The sequence below is a fragment of the Protopterus annectens genome, chromosome 2.part0 (assembly GCF_019279795.1).
Source record: "Protopterus annectens isolate FY-2018-M chromosome 2.part0, PAN1.0, whole genome shotgun sequence".
In the NCBI taxonomy this organism is placed as follows: domain Eukaryota; kingdom Metazoa; phylum Chordata; order Ceratodontiformes; family Protopteridae; genus Protopterus; species Protopterus annectens.
Window position 1 is genome coordinate 1,813,858,055 of NC_056728.1, and position 14,401 is coordinate 1,813,872,455.

The 14,401-nt window shown below is 37.4% G+C and overlaps 1 protein-coding gene across 2 annotated transcripts in view; it reads right to left on the bottom strand.

Annotated features, from left to right (window-relative positions):
- Positions 1–14,401, bottom strand: part of LOC122793640 (anoctamin-7-like) — a 2,355,351-nt gene that overhangs the window by 643,615 nt on the left and 1,697,335 nt on the right. For both annotated transcript variants that reach the window (XM_044061850.1, XM_044061849.1), the window contains exon 9: positions 9,847–9,937. In XM_044061850.1, coding sequence (XP_043917785.1) covers positions 9,847–9,937 — 91 coding nt within the window. The remainder of the gene's footprint in view (positions 1–9,846; positions 9,938–14,401) is intronic.

The window sequence follows — 14,401 nt, forward strand, 5'->3', positions numbered from 1 at the left end:
TTCCAATGGTGTGGTAACCTCTGGGAGACAAATATGTCTATCCAGCAGGTTCTATTAATGTCACATACCATGTTAAAGTCTTTAGAGCAAGTAACCCGTGTACCATTTGACTTGCGGATATGCAGCATTTACAATAAAGCAGGGTCAGAGATTATCTTATATGCAAGGCAGAGATCACCTCTGAGTAGTCTCTATGAAACAGAATAAAGTAACAGTGGTTTCAGATGATCCATATAGGACAGATACTGAAGACCTTGAATTTTCCTTGTGAGGAACCTTTGGGGTTTTTCCAATTGCTGCAGGTGCCTGGAAAGATACATACCAAAATTATTGTACTCAATTATTGGCCTGATGAGGGAAGAGTTCAGGGAGGTTATAGTTATTTTTTTTCCTGAAGGCAATGACCTTACTTATGAGATGAGCAATATAGAATGCCCTTCTTACCACTGTGGAGACATGGTGATCAAAGGTAAGATTGCTGTCAACCTGTGTGCCCAGGTCTCTCACCACTGAGTGTGTATTAGGGTGTTGGTATTGATGTGGTAGTTAGCAGGAACATTGTTCTTACAAAAAGGGATGATAATGCATTTTTTGCATTGAGCTTAAGGCCATGACTTTGGAACCAATTATTTGTTTATGTAAGACCCTCTTGTAAGATGTTGACATCATCTGGAGACTCTATGACTGCTCCTAGTTTGTAGTCATCAGCAAACTTTGTCAGCCAGAGACCTTTAGTTTTTGCTTGTACTTTGGAGATATAGATTCCAAATAGAGGTCCCAGGACTGATCCCTGTGGAACACCACTGATTACAGGTCTGCTGTTGGAGGTGGATTCCCCTATTTTGACTATATGTGTTCTATCAGTGAGTCTGTTGGTGACCCATCTAATAATATAAGGGTTGATACCTTGCTGGGTGAGTTTGTCAATGATGCCTGAGTGGGGGATAGTGTCAAACACCTTGACTAAGTCTAGGTAGGCTGTATGCACAGATTTTCCCTCATCCAGAGCCTTGGTGACTGTCTCAATGAAGTCCACCAGCTTTAACAGGCATGATCTTCCTTTTGACAAATCAAAACTGAGTAGGGTCAAGTGTTTGGAAATTACCTATATCTTTGTTGATGAGGTCCATGATGATTCGCTCCATGACCTTGCAGGTAAGGCTAGTCAGGCTAATATTTCTATAGTTCCTGGGATCAGTGGAAGCACCACCTTTGTGCAAGGGAATAACATTGGCCATTTTCCATTCAGCTGAGACAAAGCCAATGCTTAGACTATGATTGAAAACAGTACCAAGTGGTGTTGTTAATTCTTGTTTGAGCCCATATAGGGAACAGCCTGGGATGTTAATAGGGTCCCATAGATGCTGTGTTTTTGTAAAGCATAAATAATACCTGATTTCAGTATCTACATTTATTTAGAGTATCTGCAGTTGCATCTATTAGAGATGCTTACGAGTGTGGCTTATTGTATATCTACTTTACTGGTCTCTTACATCATTTTACTTTTTAACACTGTATGTCTTGTTATTAGGGAGTACAGCTTTCATACATTCAAAAAATATATAAATGAGCAAAATACTGTTTCAGCAGAAGATTATACTATGTGTCAGTTTAACCTGCTGATTATAATTGCCTTTTAAAATGAAGAAAACACACAAAAGAGAGACTTGTTCAGAACAGAGCTTCCATAAAACTAATATTAAAAGAAATCAGTGCTGCATCTCAATTATTTTCTTAATCTGAATATGGAACTAGTAAAATACAGCCTTCCAAATGGACATAAAAAAGTGCAAAACTTTAGCTTATGCACACGCACACACACACACACACACACACACACACACACACACACACACGCACACGCACACGCACGCATGCACACACGCGCGCACACACACACATATGTGCACACGCACACGCATGCACACACACGCACACAACTACCTCTCTCTCTCTCTATATATATATATATATATATGTGTGTGTGTGTGTGTGTGTGTGTGTGTGTGTGTGTGTGTGTGTGTGTGTGTGTGTGTGTGTGTGTGTGTGTATTTATTTATTATGAATGTGTTTGCCAGGATAGTGCACATATTTACAGTTAGGGAACAGATGAGTATATATCATAATGTAAGACAGAGGTATAGTTATATTTAATTTAATGGCTGCCATTCACCTCATCAAACTGGCTGCTCATTAATGGAATAAATGACTGTGAAATGTGCTTGACGTGTGGGTTTGGGGAACTAATAGAAAGTAGCCAGCACTACATGTGGAATGTAAAATATTTTTTATTATTGTGGCAGTACCAAAAATGTGCAAAGCACAGAACTCAGACCAGTTTCGGTAGAGTAACTGCTGTGATGAAGGCAGTTACTCTGCCAAAACCGGTCTGAGTTCTGTGCTTTGCACATTTTTTGGTGCTGCCACAATAAAAAATATTTTACATTCCACATGTATTCTTGGCTACTTTCTTTTAGACTTTGTGGTATTTTGAGCCTTGCACTTTGCCGTACCTGCAGAGGACTGCATTTTGACTCTTTGGGGAACTAATGCCAAAACTTGCCGATATTGTGAAGGCTTTGGCTTTAGGAGATAGGAGCATTTGTGTAAGTGTAAGTGTAAGTGGGTTAGGGTTAGTCTAAACATTAAATATGCATAAAGTGTTGGTGCAGTGTATTGGTCCATGTGTGTGTGTGTGTGTGTGTGTGTGTGTGTGTGTGTGTGTGTGTGTGTGTGTGTGTCTAAGTTGTCTTTTGTGGTGGTAGTGTCACAAAAGGATTTTTTCTAAGGTAAGCACAGGTTTAGTGTAAAGGCTAAGGTTAGGGTTAGCAACCGTTAGTAAGGTGCACAGGGAGATTTAAGCCTCCTCTATACCACCTTACTAATAGCCACTAACCCTAACTCTGCCCCTAAGCTTAACCCTGTGCCTTACTTTAGGAAAAATCTTTTCTGCAACATTACTGCCATTTATATAATTTAACAAATTATGTCTGAATATGTGATAAGGTTGCGGTAACTGGATTGCAAAAGTAAACTGTTTCCTTTTTCATTCCACTTTTTGCTTTCACTTTTGTAATGGTTTTGTTATGTTGTTTTCTGAAATACCATAATCCAGCACTTGAGTCATGCTTGACATTTTGTTCAGTCATCATATACTCAATTTAATACAATCAAATGGCTCTATTCAATTATTAAACCATGAGACACAGAGATGTCTGATGAATTAGTGACACTTGTATTAGTTTTGAGTCTGTTCTTTGAATTAGTGTAATTAGAAGTGATAAAAAAAGAAAAGAAAAATGTGGAGATAAACGGGATTTAGAAACGATTACAGATTTCAGCCAAGTTGCAAGGATGGCTTTTTGCAGAAGAAGAAGTACAGGGAAAGAGGATAGGTAATGAGATTTAAGTGATGTGATAAGATAAATAGCACTGGCTTGAGGCAAAGCTAAGTAGGTGCTTTTTGAGTTTAAATACTACATAGGAGGGGAGTTCCCTTAGGTTGATATGTACTGAATCCAAATGTTTGGCAGAGCTTGTGGAGAACAACACAAGTATTGCAGTGTAGTTCAATTACAGGTGTGAATAGATTATGATGGAGTGTGACAGGTTTCTCAGGTTGTATATTGAAGTTTTAGGAATAAATCTGTGTGCTAGTGGGGAAAATGAGTCAGGAGTTACGGTTTTGTACAACACAGAGACTAGAAAGAGGTCATCTCTTTGTCTGATAGATCATACGGCTTTAGAGAAGGTGGTATCACTTTCTGTAACATGATATATTATTGACATGCTCAGAGTGTGTACCACCACCCTACCCCCACCCCTACACACACACAACTGCAAACATCTTGATTGAAAATACAGAACAATGAATGCCCTGTAGTTGGACACAGTACATTGAAAACAGCACTCTAACTTACAAAGAAAGTAATACAAAAGTAACTCCTATAAACACCTTGCTAAGTTTTCAAAAACAATACCTAAAATCCAACAGTATTACTAACATGAAACTAAGTTAAGGTAGTATAATTACTTCTCCAAAGCATGTCCTTTACTCTGTGATTTCATATACTCATAGTGATATGTTATAGCATCTACCACATAGTAGCTACCACAGCTAAAGAAAGTATATACACTTTCTCTATTTCCTGATAACTTCAAAACCCAATTTACATTAAGCTGACTATAAAAACAGAAAAAGTGTTCTTTATCTTGGGTGCCCAACTCCACTCCCTTAGTTAAATATGTCAAGACTAAGGTCACACAATGAACACAACAGCGAATACACAATGCAACCACTGCACAACTGAAAATTCACTGTTCAACTACAACAACAGTTGACCAAGCAATACATGCTATAAACTGGTGGCTAAACAAGTTAACCATCAACTTCATCACTTATGTATACGTATGTATAGAAGTCAAACCAAAAAGAGCCAGCACTCCAAAGAAATAAATGCAAAAATTAATTTTAATAGAAGACTATAATATTTGCATTTATTTTTGGAGTTTTGGCTCTTTTTGGTTTGACTATTTCATGGCATGTGCCCTACCAGGAATACGAGCACGATGTTCCTGTTTTTTGTGGCTCGGAGGATTGTCACCTCATAACAAGAAAGTTCCTGGTTTGAGTCTCATCTGGGGTACCTTCTGTGCAGAGTCTGCATGTCCTCCCTATGTTCGTGTGGGTTTTCTCCAGGTGCTCCGGTTTCCTCCCAAATTCCAAAGATATGTAGTATGTGGATTGGACACTATAAATTGGTCATAGGTCTGAGTGTGTGTGTGAGTGTGCGGTGTTGAATAACTACTGTGGCAGGGCTAGCCACCCGGTGGTGTAAACCTTGGCTCTAGATGATTGTCACTGTTGAAGAGACACCCTGACCCCATGTGCAAAAATGGGAAAAGGGGTTGTGGGTGGATGGATGCATGGATACATATATAGATATATATAACTGGGTGCATGTGTCTATATATAAAATTAATGAAATTCATTGAATTGATGTTATGCTGACTTGCTTAATAAAACCCAATAATGTATAAACACAAATACTGACACCCATCTCTGCATGTACCGAGGTTACTTCTTGGAACATGCAATACTACAACAAAGTATTTTTTAGCAGGAGAGTAAGTCCCCCTGCACCCCACACACTCCCTGCTAATTATATGTATGACTCCAAGATTGCACGATCCCCAGGGAAGGGCATATTCCCCTTCCACGGGATAATTTTTTATAGCAGAACTGTTGACCAAATGCATTGCTGGCCACAGTGGGTTGACAATACATAGGTCAATCTTAGCTGAGATCAACAAATCTAATGGAAAACATGCACGCACACAACACACCTACATACAGACACACAGAGACACACACACGCACACTCAAAGATAGATAGATAGATAGATAGATAGATAGATAGATAGATAGATAGATAGATAGATAGATAGATAGATAGATAGATAGATAGATATAGAGAAAATGTGTGATAGATATATATTGTCGTATGTTTAAGTATCACCTGAATAAGTGAAGTATCTTGAGATATACTTTCCCCTACCCTGTCATGCTCTTCTACCTCACATTCAATTCAGTTCAGTGCTATATAATTAGAATACAGCGCTACTCATAAACTAAGTACTCACTTCCAGAGTGCAGCTGTTAAATTTAGCATAATATGTTTATCTCATTCTACACTTAGTTCAGGACTGCAGCTGTAGTTCAAAATCTCAGTAATAATTTAAACAGCTACTGAAAAGCTGTCTTCTAAAATAATGCTGCATCTCATTTCTATACGATTCTGGAAGACTGATACCTCAATCTCGCATGCCTTAACAATTAGATTTCAGGAAACCATCAAAATAATGAAATTTTTCACCAACAATACCTTTCAGATATGCCCTTCCTCTTCCAAATACTTAGCTGCTAGTGCTATATCTCACATATATCCAGATCACTAGACATTTGTCTGCACTCACAGTCTTGTAATGTATACAGCATTCTCATGCACTTATACAAAATGAACTAGCTCAATTGTAAAAGTTGATATGTTTTTGTAGGAATAGTAAGACCATAATATTTGATAAATGTAAAAATTAATAAAGTGGACCTTTTTTATAATTTTTGTCCAAACCTTAAGCTTTCAATGTACAGAGATTTTTTTATTGGATGTAGTGTAAGAAAATAACACAGTATATTTAGAAAGATGACACTGATATTTTCACTTTGAGCCATACCTCTCAACCTGGAAACATCAAAAATCTGGACAAAGGCCCAAGAAAAGTAGGTACAACAGGCCAAACCCTGGATGCTGATTAACATAAAATTTGCATACAAAATTACGCAACTGCATCCACACCAGTGGAATTATGGGTACCATCAACATGCATTTTTCTGTACACATGCCTCCAAATGACCCAGAGTGCGACCTGAAATACACCATTATGAATTCACCAACTGATACACTTGAAAACAATCCTGTGCCATGCCAACTGGCCAGATTATACTTCCAGACACACCTGATGTAGTCATCACAGAATTTACACAAGCATAGGTGAGTCATCAGACAATAGTTTATAAGCCCTTATATCAAGAAATCGGACTCGGTATAACCCCAAGAGTAGTACAATTTAATTATACAGTGGAAGACCCTGCAGGTAATTCAGTGGTGGGTATAGTAACAATATTCTTACAGCCAGTGGCTAACAAACCACCTCAGATTACTAGCACCTGCTTCACAGTATTAGAAAGAAACATTTTTGTAATCATGAATAAAGAACTGAATGCCACAGACCCAGACACAGATCACATAACAGTCACTTTATCTGAACATCCACAGCATGGATATCTGCGCTGTACTGACATGGCAAACAGTGAAACATTTGTACTGGACAATACTGCAGAAGGACGCATAATGCATAATATAAGCATAATGGGGATGAGTCAACAAGTGATTTTTGCAAGCTGAGAGTAACTTGGGGAATGGGGTCCATGAAGGCCCTATTACTATCAGAATCACAGTTAAGCTGGTAGATGATGAAACACCAGCCGTCATGCTTCCTGCCAGATTATTAGGTACTTTCATAAATGTGTTAGAAAACAGAGCAACTGAAATCACAGCTAATGTCATTCAAAGAAGGGACGAGGACACTGATGATGACTTCATGCTAAACTTTATTGTAAACGAGCTTCCCAGAGTTGGAGACACACAGGTAAATGGTGTCCCATCATAACGGTTCACTCAGCAAGACCTTATTAGTGGATCAGTGTCTTATGTTCACACAAGTGGTGAGATTAGTCCTCAAAACCAGTGCAAGTCATTTAATTTAACAGTTTCAGATCTGTCTGATGAATGGGTCATTGGAGGTAATAACATCCAGGGTGTCCATGTATCAGTTATAGTTCTCCAGGACAACAACACATCTCCAATAGTAACAGTAGGAGAGCAATTTACAGTCCCAGAGGGAGAGAAAATGTTGTAAAACTTGGTAATTTAAATGCCAAAGATGTAGATACCCCACCAGTCATGACATACTTTCAATGATCATCGTCCAACCAACATCTGGGTATGTTGAAAATATTGCTCCAGCTCCTGGTTCTGAAAAATCGAGAGTGGGAAACCAAATTAGTGCATTCACTATTGGGGATATTCCATCAGGGTCACATCAATTATGTGCAAAGCATACAAAAAGGAGAAGAACCCCGTGAAGACAAATTCAACATCCAGTTTTCAGATGGCATTAACTTCTCTGATCGTCATTTTTTCCCAGTAGTAATTATCTGTACTAATGACAAGAAGCTAGAAATATTTGTGTGGAAGTTCAGGAAGGCATGATGCATGAGTCTTGTGATAGACACCCCATTTTAAATGCAGCTGATGCAGACCTCCCCCAAGACAAAAATAATGAAGGTGAATTCAAACTTGTCACAACCTTTGAACTAACTGTGGAAGATTGTGATACACCAGACCATCAGCTACAGTTTACCATGACAAAGGTGCCAGTTCATGGGTGGCTTTTGTACAACAACAGCATCCCTATCACCAGTTTCACAAAACAAGACCTGAATGAAAATCTGATCAGCTATAAGCATGATGGCACAAAATCAAAGGAAGATGGTTCTCCTTTACTATAACTGACAGGACAGAGACATACAAAATGTTATATCTTTCTTGATCTGCTATAAGGTAATGCAGCAATAGTAGTCACATTACTAGGGAGCTTTACAGAAAGTTATCTGACTGTCTCTTGTTCGTACATTATTTAATGCACACTGCCTTACCCATTTCCCAGTGTTTTTGGTTCATGTATCTGTTGGGATGGAGCCCCAGTGCCCCACTGCTTGACTGGGCATGCACAATAACATTGCCATTGGAAAAAAATAGTAAATAAAGAAAAGAAAATCATGATTTCAGGGGGGGGCACTCTGGAATTCGTGGCACCCCATTATTTTAGCCTCAAAACCATGACATTCTAAGGAATTCAGTATGGTTAAGAGGTATGCTTTAATCTAAACCTCTGACTCTATCATGTGACTTCACATTCTGTAGCAATGTAGAAAATAAATGACAGCCTCAGAATACGTATTCTGATTCCGCTTAATGTAATCCGTGAGTCAGTTGACAGAACATCTGTTCAGAAGAGAAGTTTAGGCATATGCATTTAAGGAATAACCGACGAGTGGGTGTGGGTATATTGAGGATTTACAGCAAAACAGCAAAAAGTCACTTGAACCATGAACCATTCATTGCATACATGTTTATTAACAAATAAATAAATGAATAAAAACTAGTTCAAAAACTTTCAACAAGTCAGGCTTCTTCAAGCATTTATTTATTGTTGTTGTTGTTTGTGCTGTTTTTCAAGTGAGGTTCACTGGATTAGAGTTACTGGCTGTTATTTGGTTTGCATATTAAGGATTTACCCACAGTTGTTGTGGTTTGAACATGAGGTCAAAGCCAGAGTGATTAAACAAAGCCAACCATGGATAAATCCTCATATACCCGCACCCACAAGTCGGTCATTGCTATTTGCTTACTTTTCTTATAACAGTGCTATAGTGTTCATCTGCGTTGTTTCCTAATTGTTCTGCATTTGTTGATGTACTGCACATGCGTATGGGATTTACATTCCCACGCTTGCACAGTATATCAGTGCTCCTAAATGGAGAAAGGAAGATCTCTGCTGCTTTTTTTATTTTTTTAACTATAAAATCCAGACAGTTTAGCAGTACGAGAGAGACATGCAGAAATACAAAGAAAATCAGATAGGTTTCTTTAATTTTGCAGAATGTACTTGATTTTCCTTGTATTTACTCTGTCCTCCATATGTACCTCTCAAACTTTTAACTCAAGGAATGTGGACAAAGCCTTTAATAATGGGGGATAAAGTTCCCTAAATAGGGACTGATTGTAAATGTTACATTTATAAATGTAGAAAGCTGCTACAATAACAAGATTTGTGTTATTGGGCATTGCCTGAAGGTTATGAAGGCTGAAACTGAAATGTGTGTCATTATTTAGTGACTTCGCTCCTCAGTAATTTGCCAGAAAACCACAACTTTTATGAAGAACAGACCAAAAATATGAAGCAAAAATCTGGACATTCTGTGAAAATCTGGGCAGTTGAGATGTATGCCTCCACAGTATATGTTAATAGAATAAAGTCTGGCCGCTCAATGGTACTTCAGCGACCTGACTTTTTTCTATTAGTATATGCTCGATTTACAATATGGCACACTGGTTGGGCTGACCAGTCAGCGTGCACATTTTTGAATAGTAATAAGCTATCATTATATAATTTCTAATTAATATTTGAAAGGACTGTACAACCATGCTTTCCCAAACTTACGCAGGTATATTATTGCTCATGGTGATAAGACCTGAGATGAAAACAAAGGTACCAACCACAGCTGCTGGTAGAAGCCAAACTGTGTAAAATCCTGAAAAAAATAAAAGAATAAAAGAAATTTAGTGTTTAATTATACTGTAATTTAAGATTATCAGAGTTGCACTAACAACAATGGCTTCATTACAAATGTCAGATGCTATGATTAGAAACCTAATATAACAGCTGCATAAAAACATACAGATAAAGATACAGCTGCTGTTTCTTTTTACCATACATAATATCTTAATAGTTACACACATATAGCAAAAATAATGTAGCCAGTTAACTGTCCAAGTTGCTCCAAGCAGAAAGTATAGTTGTGTATAAATATATTACCTTCATAGCAGACCTTAGAGATGAGGTAACTGTAGCAATATATTATATAACTTGGATTTACTCACATTGGGTTTCTTTTCCTGGTCAGAACCTGCATCAGCGATGCCTTTGTTCCTGTAAAGATGAATGTAGGTCTTGCGCCATCATTTGAGGAAACCTTAGCTGATACACAAGGTACAAATCTTGTGGGAGGGGGAATTTATTGTTGCAGTGACCTTGTCTTGTTTATATCAATTTATTGTAAATATATTTAGAGAAAATGTGCTGTCTTTAGGGATGGTCACTGCCATGGCAAAACCTGCATTTAGTTAGATCCCCAAGCAGCATTTTCATACATATGAGAGGTGAATAGTTAGAGAATACCGTGTAAGATATTCATGTCAACACCTGCCCTACAGATGGACTCTGCATCTAAATTGTACTATTTTGCAAAGGTAAGTACAGGAGAACATTTGATTCCTTCTAATATTTTTGTGTGGAAATATTTATGAAAGAACTTGAATGTGTAACTCATGCCCCATCAGAATGAGATCCTACTGTGTTATGACCCTGTTACAGAAGAACAGGCTAAAAAATAGTCCATCTACTTCATTAGCTTGATTGTTTTTTCTTATTTTCCTTATTTGAATGAAAAAGGAATAAAGAGCAGTCTTTCTGATTTTATTAATCTTCCAATCCTCATTCCTGTTGTCTGTGCAGAAATGCAAATGATGTTCTTTATAGTTATACTGCCCTGAGTAACAGACTGGAAGTTGTTTGGTCTTTATGAGAGCTACTGGTGCTTTCAGTGTGGAATGCCAAGTACGGTAGTTCATGCATTAAATCTTGTATTTATGAAGTCCTTCTGCCAAAAGAAAAAAGCACGCAAAAAAGTGCTATCATGAAGTATTTTAATTCCAGTGCATCTAGTGGTTTACTGGGATATAATGTCAGCTTGTCCAAAATAAAGTTTAAGTTCCAGCAGAAAGGGAAATATGTCTTCTTGGTGGTCTTAACCGAAATCTTTTTTAGGAAGGCCTTAAGACAAGGTTATGATGCTATCTGTGGGATATTTAGTATACAACAGAGATTACAGAAAACTTTATTCATTCATTTTTTCTTTTATTCATTTATATCAGTATTACGTGTTTAAAGCTGATGCATTGAATATAAAATCATGACAAAAAGATATTGAAAGGAATTATGGGAGAGGTGGGAGGATGGCATAATGGTTAAGGTGTTTACCTTAAGGACACAAAGTGCAGGGTTTGATTCTCACATGGGGTAACTGGATAGGCTTCAAATGGCCCAAAACAGCAGTTAGCCTAGTACTAATATATAATCTACTAATCTAAGAACCTTGTGCACAACTACAAAAAAAAAGAATTTTGGATAGATTATAATAAATGAAAACAAAATATGTTCGGATACAGATCGACTTTTCTATAAAAGCAGAATTTTAGGAGTCTTTGAAAATAAAAACTTTGAAGCTAAAGCAAATAAAACAGATAATTAAGCTAGCAGCCTTACTATCATGCAATGTAAAGGATACAGAATTTCTGACTCGGTCCAATAAAATAACATCTTTCACTTGTTTGTGTTATACTTTGTCAGATTACATCATAAAGCTTCCCTTTAAGATACTAAAATTTGGAAAATAAAAGCACTGCTATTTGATTTAAAATTATATCTTACAGGCCAACAGACTAATGAAGCTTACCCTGTCATTGTGTCATTAAGGACCTGGGTAGTGGCATGAGGGGACAGGACAGACTCATTAAAAGAGAATAAAAGATAAAGCATTTATTTTCTAAACTGTTTCAAGAGGAATAAGAACACAAAACACTTTGACTTGATTACTGCAGTGTATGATGTACATGTTCAATTTTGGCAAATCCCACACCTTCAGCCATGTGCAGAATTATTCTGCAAGTTGATGAGGAGTGAGTACTCAAGAGTGCATAGGGGTTTGTTATTATTTGCAAGCGGTCATGTGTATGCATGTGTGTGTGTGTGTGTGTGTGTGTGTGTGTGTGTGTGTGTGTGTGTGTGTGTGTGTATGTGTGAGATCATTGGTGACAGGTAGGAGAGATTGGGTGCATTTGTGTGAGTGATCAAAAGTGTGGTGTGGGACTTACAAGATGACTACACACTGATCAACAGTTTAAATTCAGCTTTTCCAGTGTGAAAAAAGAATCTGAGAAACAACAGTAGGTGATATTGTCAGCTTGAGTAAAATGTGGTTACTAGCTAGTAAGTACACTGTCTGGATGCCAGCAAAGAAGAAACTAAGAAAACCTGAAAGAAAATCAACTAGAAAAGGTGAAGACAGAACACTGACTAGAAAGAATCCTGCAGCTGTTCAGCAGTTCAAGCTCCAACTTTCATGCAAGACAGGGTTTCCATTAATCTAGAGGAAAAAACAAGTCAAATGTGCTCAGAGCTGATTAAATTAAATGAAACACTGAAGGAGTATAATCAACTCAAATGACAAAAGGCTGGAAAAATGGAAGTTTAAAATAGATATTCAGATGAGCTGATAAAACTGCAAAACTCGGAGGTCAAAATGAAGAAAAGGCTGACTGAGTATGAGACTGCTCAAGAAGAGATGTTTCAGAAAATGGTAGAATTAGAGGGCAGGGCACATAGGGAAAATATTGGATTTTCTGCTGTACCAGAGAAACTAGAAGGAAGGGACTGTATTCATTTTATGAAGGCACAGTTAAGCAACTGGACTCGTATTCCACATCAGGAACTGTTAATTAAGAAGGCACACTGGGTTTATGCTCCAAATCTGGGCATGAGAAAGCATCAATGACCTTGTTTAGTAAAGTTGCAAACCTACTAGCAGAAAGAGTTGACCCTGATAAAACTGTGGCAAAAGGGCAAAGTATTAAAAGCTGAAAACAGTAGAGTATTGGTGGGAAAAGATTTTTCACTGTACACCAGGCAGAAGAGAAACACATGTATTCCAGCAATCAGGGAATGTTAAGAGACAGGTGTGAAACTCAAGATGCTGTATGTAGCTGTCTGCAGAATCTATTTTCCCTGGAGGGTCAATGTCATTTTTTGATGCAGAACTGGCTAAGGAATAAATGCAAAAGTCTGACTAACAAAAAGTGAGCCACCAAACAGAAGGGGACTCTGCTTCACATTCTTTTGATAATAAAAGTACATAGATAGACTTTGTCAGTGAAATCTTTTCCACTCTTACAAAGGAAAATGCTTCAGAGACAGAGAAAAACACAGGAGTTGACCTGAATAATCGGTAGTACCTTAGAACAGAACTCAAATCTGGTGTTGGGAGATGGAGATGAAGAGAAAGAAGACCAGCAACACAGAAATTAGTGAATAAATGTGAGACTGCAAAGCATCGATCACATTTCTGAAATAAGGCTGCATAAGAATAAGTGGAAAAAGTGGAATTCCCCTCATTAATGTTTGGAAAGCTACTGAGGGGAGGAGAAGAAGAAGGAAAAAGGTAACTGTAAGTAAAACAGTTTCTCTTCTTAACAGTATTTCTATCAAACATCTCATAATAATTTGCACATTTTATAATAATTTTTTTTGTTCTTTTATGTGATAAAGTTACTAAACATTTGCCTTATTTTAAAAAGGGTCTGCATCACAGTACAAAAAGTAAAGAAAAGCTAGACAAAAGCATGTTCATGTTAGTAGACTAAAATCTTGGGTTGTTGATGTGGGGATTGAGGTGTAAAAGTACACAGGTCATAATATATGTACAGCTGATATGTTTTACCTACTTTTGCGTGGGTGAATGTCAGGATTAAGACCCTTGGATTAATCTAATAACAACATTTTAAGTGGAAACAAGTAAATGTGAGAACACTGAATATTATGAAAAGTTTTCCTTTAGCAATAAATGTTTCAGATTGTCCTTTAGGCTGCAGCAGAGGACTACGCTTTCTTTCTTCTCTTATGTTTCCATGGAGATAAGCTAATAATAGGGCAATAAAAGAGTGAATACTGGTTTATTGAAGGCTAAAGGGTAATGATTTCTAACAGTATTCAAGTTGTTTTCGCATCTGGGGGGAATAAACAAAAAAGAACAGACACCAATTAGTGTACATAGAATCACAGGCAATAAGTGTCTTAATATGGATAACCACAGTTTCAGGTTAATTAGGACCTGTGTTAGCAGCTGTTTATTTAGCACAAATGTTCCTATTAGGAGGGTTAA